Genomic DNA, 13,364 nt, shown 5'->3' on the forward strand with positions numbered 1-13,364 from the left:
TTTAAGAAAATAAAATGGGATCTTACCGTGATTACATTCGACCCGATCCCGTGCGACCCATAATGGCTAACCAGCGTTCCCACTCGCGAATGGTGGACGCGTGGTTGTACGCACTAGCTATATATGCGAATGTGATAAAGAGCATCCGCAGCTAAAGCACAAGTAATACTAAAGTAGCGGCTCTGCGTAGAATTTGAGAATCAGGAAAATGAGGAAGTTCGATCCATGGCCCGTATTCTTCAGAAGAGAATGGAACAGAACCTGGCCTTTCATCGTCGGATTCGCTGTAACCGGAGCCTTGATCACCAAGCTCAGTCTTGGTCTAACTGGTAATTATTTCATTATTTTCTCTCATCATTAAACACCTAATCGCGTTCTTAATCTCGTTAATACCAAACCGATTTTCTCAATTTTCATTTTAATTACCTTTTTCGCAGAGGAGGATGCCAAGAATTCCAAATTCGTGCAGAGGCACAAAAAGCAGTAATTCTTCCGTTTTTGCCCTAATTTCCCCTTTCTAGATTCGTTTTCATTTTTCTTCAAATCTACTATTTTCTTTGTTGAATTGGTTTATTTTGTCTGTTTAGAATTAATGGGGTTTAGTTTCAAACTAATTTGCATACTTTCATTTGTATAAATGATTTGATTAGACGGTGTGTATATGTATATGAACACGAGTCCTGATTTATCAGATCTTTAGGATTTGTTAATCAGAACAGAAGGATGGATTAGAAAAAAACGATAGGAGTATTTTGGGAATACTTTGACAGAGTAGATTGATGATACTTGGTCTTTTCTGTTCTCAAAATGAATGTGGATGGTGGGTTTTATGATATTCTTACGTATTTCTGTAGAATTATAAAATGGTTGCTCATTTATCTGTCATTAACAGTACTTTTTTTTATGCGAATAGGAGTTGATGTACTAATTCAAACAAGCAGTTTTAGCTATGGGATTCATCGATGTTTTGAACCATAGGTGTCTCAAAGATTCAACTGTGGTTTGCCCTGTGTATTGGGTTTAAAACTTCCATTTGAAGTGTTTCTTAAAAGCTTACAAGCTCCTTGTTAGTTTAGTTAGACACGACTTGACCTTTTTAATAATTGAATTCAAATCATTGAAAGTGCTATTTTCTTCAACTCTGGGTGGAAGAGTAGACATTATCTTGTCTCTTTGCAATATTCAATCACAATCCCTTACTTAGTATATTGGCCATCAAAATGTGTATGGTTTACCTTTGGTGAATTTATATCTGCTAAATGAAATCTTAGTTACCAAATAAAAAATATTAATCCCTAAATTTATTGATGAGTTTGCCTGTATAACATATTCTGTCAGTCATGTTTAAAGATGTTGTAAGTGATCCATTATCTTAATGAATTGTCTGGTATTTTGCAGGTGATTAAGTGTGCGTGAAGATAAGAGATAATTGGTATTCACTTTCTATGAAAGTTTGTTTTCATTTCGTATTTTCCAATAATAACGGAATGGTTCGAACATTTGGCTGAATCCTTTTCTTCAGACATTTCTTTCCCCAGTTTGGGTGCTATAGTTTCTTTACTAGCTTGTTGATTTGATTTGCAATTTTAAATCGAAGTCCAATATGAACCCGGCTTTAAACATTGATCATTTGTTTGTGTTATGTTACTGATTTGGAACTGCTTATATCACGAAATTACCTTAGGTTATGAAGTTTTAAGGTGGGAGTTATGCCAATTTTAATGATGAGTAGCTATAGTGGATCATCATATCATATTTCATGTCATTTGAAACTAGTTAAATAACACCTTTTACACTGTGGAGGACCACTGGAATACAGTGTAAACTACACTTGAACTTTACTCTTAAGTTTCCAAGAAATTTATTATGTGCTGTTTATCTTAATTTCTAGTTTGAAAAACTAAATCTTGTTACTTTCAGGTTTATCTGCATTTGTTTGAGCGGAGTAAAATTTAGTTGCTATAAAACTATGGGAACTTATAATGAATATCAATTGGGGTATTAATGAAGATGTGTTACCACGTGATGGGTGCTACTATTTTGATAATTCAAACCCATCCAATAACATGGTCATGCATATCCAAATTGGAAACTCCTTATAAGTGCATATAACATTTGCTAGTTTAGTTGACATAATGGACAAACCAATTTGGCTCTCAATTGATTGGAGTGCCCTGCATGGTAGGAATTGTTAGATTTAGTCGTTGATGCCCTTATTCATCATGTTTTCTTTCTACCGTGTGACAGGATTATTATATTTCATTAAAACTATATTGTATTAATAATCTTTTGTCAGACTTTGTTACTAGTGAATCACTGAGATCAAACTCACAGTTGTCTTTGTAATATGCTTTAATATTTGCAAACTTAAACAAAATCCCATAATTCAAAGTACAATATACATCAAAGTATCCGTTTAAGTTGCCGTTGCCCATAGACTGAGCCCTATATCTAGTTTTTTGTACTATTAAAAATCTTGGCGACAGGTCTCATTGAGACTCCGTTTGATCTTAGGCTCAGATAAGATTTACTTCCTAAAGGCAGTGAGCCACTCATTAATTTCTTCTAAATGACAGTTTTAAACTACCCTAGTGTGAAGGGATTGATTCTTAAGTCAACTTTTAGCAATTTTATATGATTTAGATAATTTAATATAATTGCCTAAATGAAACAATTAAAAGGTGTCCAATTAATTTCAAAATGATCAATTGAAATTCCATTTATTAAGTTAATAAATAGATGTCAGAGAAGGACAAGAACCATATTAGAAAAAGAAAAGAATCCACTAATGATGGTGTGATCCTAAATTCGACAAATGGAATTATTTTAAGTGAAGTTAAACTTGTTCGAACTGAGTTTATGTTGGACTGAAATCTACCCCTGATCACGGGTTGGTCATTTGAATTTGATGGACAGAATGTTTTAGGATTGAAGGTTTCAAATAGCCATACTGTCATTGCAAGAAATTCTGAACTCCGGAGAGAGCCCATATATAATATGGTCGCTTGGTGTGTTTAAATTCCATTACCAAATGAAACGAGCGAGGTGGTAAACTAGAAGGCATAACTTATTTATTGACTGAAAAGAGATCGTCATTCCTGCACATATTATATTAATAATTTGCTCAATACAAATAACAATTTCAAACAGCCATCAAACTTTTCCTGCAACTTGCTAAAGAAAATGAATCAAACAGGAGAACCCCATCCTCCGCCACCAGGAGTTAAAATCTGAAGAATTTCTCCAGCATTTACCTCAACTGTGTTTTTACCTCCAAGGTAGACTCTTCGTTTGTCCTTTGTAATAAGGTAATTAGCCCCACGAGCTCCATCTTTTCCTCCTTTCAAACCTCTTGGTGCATGAACACGTCTCTCTGAGAGAATGCTCACCACTACCGGGCGCCTGAACTCTATATCCCTCACAAGCCCGTCACCCCCTCTATGAAGTCCAGCGCCCCCACTGTTTTTTCTCAATTCAAATTTATGCAAAAGAACCGGATATCTTTGTTCAAATATCTCAGGATCAGTCATTCTTGTGTTGGTCATATGGCATTGAACTCCACTTGTCCCATTCCATGACGGACCGGCTCCACTGCCACCTCCAATTGTTTCATAATAACCAAAAGTATCATCTCCAAATGTGAGATTATTCATACAACCTTGGGAACAAGCACAAGCCTGAAATGCAGTAAGTACGACATCAGTGATTCTCTGAGATGTTAGAACATTACCTCCAACAACAGCAGCCTTATCACTCGGAGATAGGAATGAGCCTGGAGGGATGTGGATTTTAACTGGAGCCAGACAACCCTGATTGAGAGGAATGTCAACATCTACCAAGCACCGAAGGCAGTATATGACTGCAGCAGCAGTCACTGCTTCTGGTGCATTCCAATTCCCATACACTTCTGAGCTAGTCCCACTAAAATCAAAAAAGGCTTCCCATTTATCTGGGTCAATTGTCAGTTTCAAATGAATGATAGACCCATCATCCATGTAGTCCTCTTCTTCTATGGATATAGAATTTCTCCCCTCAAGCTGAGCAGACTGAGATGATACTTTAGTAGCAACTGATTTGAGCATCTCTCTCACGGCTTCTTCAGCATTAAGCTGTACATATGTCATGTAAGCCTGAACAGTCTTCAAACCATATTGGTCAATTAGCTCTTTAATAAGGGAAATTCCTCTCTGGTTAGCAGCTACTTGTGCTCGAAGATCTGATAAATTATCTTGAAGCTGCCGTGTCCCTGGAATTTTATGGGCTGTCTCATCAGAACAAGGAAATTGGAAAAGTTTTGTAATTCCTTCTTCTTGAAAAACCCCCTTCTCCACAAGCTTAAATGCTTTTATAGCCACACCTTCTTCCCATATGGACTTTGAAAAGGGAGGCATACTTCCAGGAGTGATACCCCCTATCTCTGCATGATGTCCTCTACTTGCCACAAAAAATACTAGTTCACCATGATCAAAAACAGGTGTAATAACAGTAATATCAGGAAGATGGCTACCTCCAGCACATGGATGATTGGTGACCAATACATCACCTTCATTCAAATTATCACCCCAATACTTTAGCTGCCACTGTACTGTACTGGACATGGCCCCCAGATGAACAGGGACATGAGGGGCATTAGCAACTAGTCCACCATCAGGACCAAACAGAGCACAAGAAAAATCCAATCGTTCCTTGATATTTGTGGATATGGAAGTTCTTTGAAGCGTTCGTCCCATCTGCTCAGCTATTCCCATAAACCTGTGATTGAAGATTGAAAGCTGCACAACATCTGCAACCTCTTCAGCTACTTTCACAGTGCTTGAAGCAGACTCAATTTCAATTTTGATGTTGCCATATTCAGTAATAATAGCTTTGCAGTTGGGTTCTACTATCACGGTACTATTGCCATTCATGATGATTGCAGGCCCTGGAAAGGCATGACCATATCCTAGATTCTCAAGCTTGTATAGAGGAGTACCATGCCATCCATTTCCAAAGTAAACTTTGTAGAGGCCTTCAACTTTAGGGGTACCAGAAACAGGCTTTAGGGCCTGTGGCTTCAATATGTTAGTAACTCCTATACCTCGAACTCTGACATCACAGATAAGGATATTCCTTTTCTGTAGTTTAAATCCATACTCCTGCTGGAACAGGTTCACAAATTCCACAGCATAGTCACAGCTCAAACCAGCTTCAGTTATTTGTTTCTTTACCATGATGGCTGTATCTGTACCTTCATACCTCAAATTTAAATATGTCTCTGTTCTAACATTTTCCTCTTTGAACCCTTGCTCTTGTAGCTTCTGCTTTACTTGCTTCAATAATGTGTCTTCCCTGCGAGAAGCTTCCAAAACAGATTCAGGGCCATAAACAGCAGAATATGGTTCCTGCGCCTCTTCAACAACATCCGCTAATCCCATTCCATATGCACTTAAGATCCCACAGAACCTGTGAATGAGCACTTCTTTCATGCCCAAAGACCTGGCAATAGCACAAGCGTGTTGTGGTCCAGCACCTCCAAAGCATCCAAGAGCATGGTTCCTTGTTTCATGGCCTTTCATTTCAGTTAACTGCCGTATTGGACGGCACATAGTCTCATTAGCAACATTGACAAAACCCAGTGCAATCTCCTCTACTGTCATATCTTTTACAGATGAATCCTGGCCCTTCCTGTAAGAATTTATTTCCCTTGCAAGCTCCTGAAATTTTTCTCTAGTTGAATTGATATCTAAGGGCTGATCTTCACTGGGGCCAAATATGGATGGAAAAAAATCAGGAATAACAAATCCCAAAATCAAGTTTGCATCTGTAACTGCCAATTCCCCTCCTTTCCTGTAACATACAGGACCTGGGTGTGCACCAACCGATTCTGGTCCCACACGAAAGGCCCCAAATTGGAACTTCAACTTTGATCCACCACCGGCAGCAACAGTGTTTATGTCAAGTTGAGGTGCTTGTATTATGGCACCAGCAATCTGGGTTTCAAGGACTTGCTCATAACTTCCAGCATATCGACTCACATCTGTAGATGTACCACCCATGTCAAACCCAATGAGAGGCTTCTCCGTTTCAAGTCCAAAAAGTGTCTGTGAATAACCAACGACTCCACCGGCAGGACCTGACAATACTGCTTTGTGCCCCGAAAATCTACTTTCCGGTGCAAGTCCTCCATCTGATTGCATAAATAAAACATTCACCTTACCCAGTCCTTCATCAAATTTGGATATGAAACCAGATAAATACTCTTTAATGACTGGGGTAAGGTATGCATCCACACTGGCAGTCAGACCCCGAGGAACAGCACGGACCATTGGAGTCAAAGCTGAAGATAAGGACACATGTCTGAAGCCCAAGTTCACAGCTAATTTCTCCAAAGCTATTTCATGTTGTGGATAGGTATAGGAATGCATCAATACAACAGCCAAACAGCTAATCCCTTTCTCCAACAAGCCTTCCAATAATGGCTTCAAAGCATTTTCATTGAGAGGCTTCACAACCCTTACTAGTTCCCCTGACACTCCTTGTACTAAGGATGCAGAAGAATCTTGTTTATCATTCTCCTTGTCAAGTACAAGCTCAACTCTCTCCTCAACCTCTATAACATCTTCATAAAGATTTGATGGTTTTGATACAGTAAGATCAAAAATATTAGGGCGAGCCTGGTTACCAATCTGCAGCAGATCCTTAAAGCCTTGTGTCACACACAGAGCAATCCTTTCTCCCTTTCTCTCTAAAAGTGCATTTGTTGCCACAGTGGTACCCATTCTTATCCACTCTATCTTATCTGTGGGGATTTTGGATGTTCGAGGAATCTTCTCCCCTGTATATTCTTCAAGGATCCTCCGAATGCCCTCAACTGGAGCATCATCGTAGTTTGCTGGGTCAACAGACAAAAGCTTCAAAACCTGACCATCGGCCTGACCAGGGATCTCAGCATAAACATCAGTGAATGTGCCCCCTCTGTCAATACAAAACCTAAGCTTCTCTTCACTGACACTTCCCATTTTTATGCTCAAACCTAACAAATCAGATAATCAGGAGGTCAAAACCTGAAATTCATTTAACAAACAGAATAATACACACACACACCCCAAAGAAAATTGCAAACAATGCAACATTCATTTAGAACATAAATACATCATGCAACCAATCCAAGTTGAAGTTCTAATTTTCCAGGCAGATTTCCACTTTGCTTTCAATGTTACAGTTCTGCGGAATTCCTATTAACTAGTGGTATTTTGACTTCGACATGTACACCAAATTCAACAATAATAAAAAAATCAAATACCAAATTTGAACTTTAAGGCTCCAGTTCAAATCCCAGGTCAAGTGTATGTAAACTTTACTCCAAACTCAAAACCAATTGATGCAAAAAACTAGCTCCCGCTTCATTTGGGAAAAACGAATCCAAAAAGCACATGTATATTAAACTAAGACGCCGTCCACTTAAAAGAAAAATGATGTTGGAGACGATGAGTTTCAAATAGACCAACCCTCAAAAAAAACGCATTAAGCAAAGATAACACAAGCACAAAGTTTAGTCCCTTTTTTTTTTTTACCTCTAGTCGATAAGACAAACAAGAAAAATATATCAAAAGAGAAAAAAAAAACAATATTAAAGATTAGCGTTTTGCAAGATTAGTAATCACCCATCACCATAGTTAGTCAGTAAAGAAAGCTTTAACCTTACCAGGCAAAGATGGGCAGAGAGAGACCCGCGAGAAGTTGATCGAGCGTAGGATGTTGCTGATGTTATATTAGAAAGACGGGCTCAATCAAGTAGCTATTTACTAGTTTGCTGAAAATTCGCAGGGAGAGGAGGAGGCTAATCTCCCTTGATAATGATGATTAGGGGTTTTAATTTTAGGAAAATAGAAATTTTTATCCTTATTTGAGCTTACGTATACATTTATACTATATTTTTTTACACTCTAAATATTTTTACCATTTTATAGAATATAATGCATAAATTGCCGTTATGTTCAATCTTGAAAAACCAAAACTAAATTTTCGATATTACTTATTTTTAATGCACTATAGAGAGAAAAAATGGATAAATATTTAATATTAATATTTAAAATAAAATTTATATTTAGGTGTATTTGATATTGAATATATAAAGAATATATCAATATATATATATATATCTGAAAAATCAAAACAAAAATAAATTACAGAATCTTACAGAAAAAAATTTATAGAAGCATGAGAGAATAATTTTTTTTGCAAACGCATCTTACAGGCAATAAATTGACTTACAAAGAATTATTAGTGTAATAATTTTAAAAATAAAAAAAATTACCAAAAAACTGATTTGGGCTGAAAAAATTTGGAAAGAAGGGTTGCCATAAAAATAAAGAATTGGCAGTAAAAACAAGGAGTTGGGAAAATTTTAAGGGGTGGCTTCTGGCAACCCTTGCTAACCCTTTTTAATTTTTTTTAATTTTTTAAGTTAAATAAAAGAAAAAATTGAGATTTTTTTTCAACTGAAGCAAAATCATACAACTGAAGTTTTTTTTTATGTTGTAGGGATTTTTTCCTTAATTGAGAGAGAAAGTAGCAAAGACAAAAAGAATCTCTATATAAAAGATTAAAGTGAGGTATTTTAAAAAAGTAGATTACTATTACAATATATTTGTTTAAGCTTTAAAATGAGTGACATATATATATACACGGTAAAAAAAAAACTAAAAATTTCAATTTCCCTTAATTTTATTGGCATGTTCAGGCACATGCAAGATAAGTTGTACTTGACTCAAATCATGTGTGGACACGTGGGATACACAAACTTTAGTTAAATTTTAGGCCAAATGACTATTTTCCACCCAAAGTATGTTGTAATATCAAGTTTCCATCATTTAACTATGGAAACACCAAACACCCACTCATGGTTGATTAAATTTAACAAAACCCTAACAGTGGTAAGGGTAAAATCCTCATTTTCTCTATAATATTAAAAATAAAGTAAAATAGTATATACTTTTGCCCCCTAAACTTTAAAAACTAAAATTTTCTCTCAATCTAAGTTTTAAAAAATCGCAGTTTCAACCTAAGGTTTCGTTTTGAAATCTCCGACGACATGTCTGGCTCCATTGCCAACGACTTCTCCCTCTCAAAACATCATCTCCTTCCAGCGATCTCTTTTCTCCTATTTGGACGTCCGATCGACGTCGGAGAAGCTATAGAAGACAAAAAACTTCGTATGGCGGGAATACATCAATTGAATACAATACAAGTAACTCTCTGCTCACAAGTAACTTGGGGTCTGGCGGCATTTTGGATTCTGATTTTAAGAAAAAACGTATGCAAAAAACACTAGAGGTGACTTGAAGCTGGAAGTTTAACACAAGATGCGGCCAAAATGCTTATTGGCTTAAGTCAAACACATAGCTGATCATTTAGTACAACTGTGTAGAAATCTTAATATTGCTCGATTACCTCTTGGAAAGTAAGAGAGAGGGGTATTTGGAAACACTAAAATTGAAGGCAACTCGCATAAGAACCTTAATATATATCTGGGTGATATTGCCCAGAAATAGAGCTTCTTTCTTGTGCTCTTTGAAGATGGACCTTTAATGCATAATTACTCATCTGCACCAAACAGATACATAGTCATTTCTTGAAATAAATCAATAGCAAATATCAATCTTTGACATAATATACATTATTAAAATCAAGCCATTCTAAGCCACAATTCTTCACACTAAGTATCTATATTCTGTAATTCAGGTATCTGATTTTCCCCATGAGATTGTTGATCTCAACTGAAATAAAAAAATGTAAGACACAGCTTCCAAAGCCACAATTGTTACCATGTTCTTAGATGTCAATCAGAATTGACAGTAAAATACACCAATTTGATCTAACACTTCCAAAAAATTGAAACATTCATCAGCCCACATGCATGGCCACCTCTTCGCATACATTACCAACTAGGAGATTATTGCATGATTCAAGGCATAAAAAAGATGCACGTTTTTATGCAACACAGAGAAGATAAAAAGCAAATCTCTAGATAAAAATAACAAATTCTGCAAAGTTCCCAGTGAATTCCCTAGCCAGAAGCATTGGCAGTCAAGCAAAAAAGACTACCAAGGTTATACCATTTTGACATCTCTTCTGATAACCTATAACATGTGAGGAAGGGATAGAACTCTAAATATAAGAAAGGTTACCTCTAAAGTCTGAACTTGTTCTTGGTACTGGCTGATCACTAGCTTCAAATGTTGTACTTCCTTGTCCCTCTCCTGTTGCTCTAAATGGCGTTCATGTTGAATAGCAACTGCTCTCTTTAAAATCTGGTTGTCATTCAACAAGCTCTTCATATGCTCCTTTAGAGAAGCATGCTCATGCTGCTATATCCATAATGATATGAGAACAAAATCATCAGTACTGGAAAAAACAAAACTATAATTTTCTTTACCTCACCCAACAATTACAAAAAAGAGTTAATGCTTGATTACCTCCTTCAATGTCTTTGAATTGGCAGTTATACTACTCTCAAAAGCCTCCAAAATCCTGGCAGCACGTCCTCTAGCATCATCAAGATCAGTTGAATTCATCATCTCGTGCACAAACAAATCCACCCATTTGGACCCATCCATTATATTTTCACCATCAAAACCCGCATATGTATTTCCAACATTCTCTTCTGGAATTTGAGTACCTTATTAAGGAGATTAAAAAAATGAATAAGTCCAAGGAAGATAAAGCAGGCATTTAAATGAAAATACTAACAAGAGAAATAAGAGTATTAACGAGCAACTTACTTGTAGCCCCACTATCACCAGGAACAGCAGCACTATTCCAATCTGTTGTTAAACCAAGTCCCTGTGATCTAGCTCTTTCACTAAAGTCACCAAAAGAAAGTGCATGTAAACTCACCATTGCATCTTCAATCTTACTGTCATGATCCCTGAGAACAGATTTTACGATCTAAATTGGAAAAAAAAAAAAAAGGAAATTCATCAAACCCCATACAAGTTTAAACAGACGAACAAAGCAATAATATACCATCCTTCTCTCACTCTCTGTGCAATATCCTAAGAAATGAGATATAAATTCACATTCACCCATTTCTCGAGCCAAAGTCAAGACCATCAAATTCTGTTCTACGTCTAAAGATTTAAACCACAAAACAGGGAACAGGGAAAATTTCAGCAAAGGACTATTATAATTCATTAATTAGCAACATTATTTATGAAAATTTTCAAGAGAAAAGCGAGATTTGATAATAAAAGTTATGCAAGACACGAAATGAACAATTAATATAATGCTTAATCCACACAAAATCAAGTTGTAGTGTGACTCTAAACTACAAAAATTACACGAATCATACGTATTTTGGTCTAAACTATCATGTCAAAATGAATTATACGAATAATAATGTCGATTAATAATTACGTCAAATTAATAAACAATGCATAAAAGGATTAGCCATTAAAAACGAACCTCAGGATCCAAGTCAGGAAACATCTGAAGCAACGCCGAAACGGGGTCCTCGGATCCTGATCGGATGGGAGATCCGTAACTATAACACCTGGATCTCTTGGCCGACGTAGGAGACGAGGATCCGAAGATTTCTTCGAACCCCACCCGTTTCCCACAAACCCCTGCAGACATCGCAAAATAAAATCCTGGGAGTTTTTTTAATTTTCTTCCTATCCCTTAAAAAAACCCCACTTCAATCTGATGAAAATGGAACCGAGAAATCAAGGTTGAAGTGTTTCGTTATTTTAAAACAACATTTTAATTAAATTTATTTTCTCCCTCTTCTCTTTCCCGTACAGTCATATATTTCCTCTGGTTTGTTTTGTTTTTGGTTATGGCGAAGGCAAACTAAAACAAACCGAGGAAAATAAAGAAGAGAATAGTGAAAAAGAAAAGTGGGGTTTTGTTCAGTAAGTTTCTATTTGGAACCTGGGATTTTTATCACCATGCAAGTTAAAGTTTACTTCCAGAAGGGCAGATGCATGAAGCGCACCCCTCCCATTAAACGATACAGGGCAGTTGGGTCTATCAACGGCCATCAGTTCATCAAGCAACATTGGGGACTTGAGTGGACGGCTTTAATCAATCATCTTATTCTCTGTAAAGAATTAGCCAAGGACAAATGGGCAATCATGTTCGTGATACTGATATTAATTTGTTGTAGTGTTAAAAGTTGGTAATATTTTAGGCTGAGTTGGAATGGAGCGTAGGGCTGGATTCGAGCCGAGCCAGCTCGGGCTCGAGCTCGGCTCGGCTCGGTTCGAGCCCGAAACGAGCCGGGCTCTGCCCGGCTCGATCGAGCTCGAGCCGAGCCCGAGCTGGCTCGGGTTGGCTCGGTATATTTTTTTAAAAATTTTTTATACAAAACGACGTCGTTTTGATCCTCATATATACACAAAACGGTGCCGTTTTGATATGAAAAACGAGCCGAGTCGAGCCGTTACCGAGCCGAACCCAAAACGAGCCGAACTCGAGCCGAGCCGAATCCGGCTCGAGTCGAGCTCGAGCCGAACTCGAGCCGGCCATTAAAAAACCGAGCCGAGCCCGAGCTGGCTGCGAGCCGAGCTCGGCTCGGCTCGAATCCAGCCCTAATGGAGCGGGGTGCTTTTGCGAGTTTTCAAACAGTATAGATATGCGGGACTACATGGTGGGGGACTGATTGTGACTTTTCAGTATCAGGGTGGCGTGGTGGGATTTTTGAAATTTTCTACCATGCGTGGTGGGGGCTTTCGGAAAATTTTAAACCATACAGATGTCTAATGTTTTTCATTTTAGGTTCTATTTTATGGTTTTTCGGACCTGTAGGCTCCAAACTTTTTATGAAAATGGACCGTTCTTTATTTATTTTCTTGGAAAAAAAAAAATTCCAATACACCAAAAAAAAAAAACCATAAATTTGAGTTAAACTAAATTATCAATTTGAATTATCAATTTAAATTAAATCAAATCATGAATTGAAACAACTAATTTAAATTATAAATTTACATTAAACAAATTAAATATCTTTTAACTCAAGTCAGCTTTTACGACTAAATCGGTTTGGTTTAAATTCAATTTTAATTGACATATCTAAAAAAGTTAGATTCAAATCCACTAAACAAGATTGTCTTGACTAATAATATATAATAAAACGATATTATTTTAATTAATTTATGACTTGGGTACATATCAATACATATTAATATTGTAACAGAACTTAAATTCGACTAATCTCAAACTGAGTCAAACTCAAGTTAACTTAGAAAGAGTTCATAGAACTCAAACCAAAGCTCAAATTCAAATTTTTTAGACCAAGCCAAAATTAAATTAAGTCACTTTTGAATTTAATTTGATTCAAACCTATCCCTCATATCCATGGAATGGAGCAAAAAATAATTAAT

General features: G+C 36.7%; 3 protein-coding genes across 4 annotated transcripts; 1 reads left to right on the forward strand and 2 right to left on the reverse strand.

Moving 5' to 3' along the window:
- Positions 1–128: 128 nt before the first annotated feature.
- Positions 129–1,629, forward strand: LOC123208304. The gene is made up of 3 exons (XM_044625723.1): positions 129–329; positions 438–483; positions 1,399–1,629. The coding sequence occupies exons 1-3, from the start codon at positions 209–211 to the stop codon at positions 1,400–1,402; spliced, it is 171 nt and encodes a 56-aa protein (XP_044481658.1). The 5' UTR covers positions 129–208; the 3' UTR covers positions 1,403–1,629.
- A 1,420-nt stretch (positions 1,630–3,049) lies between these two features.
- Positions 3,050–7,846, reverse strand: LOC123220269 (5-oxoprolinase). The gene is made up of 2 exons (XM_044642376.1): positions 7,685–7,846; positions 3,050–7,012 (listed from the first exon to the last, which is right to left on the reverse strand). Exon 2 carries the CDS (start codon positions 6,996–6,998, stop codon positions 3,189–3,191), a length of 3,810 nt encoding a protein of 1,269 aa, XP_044498311.1. The 5' UTR covers positions 6,999–7,012; positions 7,685–7,846; the 3' UTR covers positions 3,050–3,188.
- A 1,470-nt stretch (positions 7,847–9,316) lies between these two features.
- LOC123211881 lies at positions 9,317–11,982 on the reverse strand. Of its 2 annotated transcripts, none has more exons than XM_044630837.1 (5): positions 11,446–11,982; positions 10,764–10,929; positions 10,458–10,660; positions 10,170–10,349; positions 9,317–9,585 (listed from the first exon to the last, which is right to left on the reverse strand). In XM_044630837.1, exons 1-5 carry the CDS (start codon positions 11,614–11,616, stop codon positions 9,499–9,501), a joined length of 807 nt encoding a protein of 268 aa, XP_044486772.1. In that variant the 5' UTR covers positions 11,617–11,982; the 3' UTR covers positions 9,317–9,498. The 2 variants fall into 2 exon arrangements, with proteins under 2 accessions (XP_044486772.1, XP_044486781.1); XM_044630846.1 differs by having other exon boundaries at positions 10,170–10,346; positions 11,446–11,966.
- Between the last annotated feature and the right edge of the window lie 1,382 nt (positions 11,983–13,364).

The sequence above is a fragment of the Mangifera indica genome, chromosome 1 (genome assembly GCF_011075055.1).
Source record: "Mangifera indica cultivar Alphonso chromosome 1, CATAS_Mindica_2.1, whole genome shotgun sequence".
NCBI classification, from domain to species: Eukaryota; Viridiplantae; Streptophyta; class Magnoliopsida; order Sapindales; family Anacardiaceae; genus Mangifera; species Mangifera indica.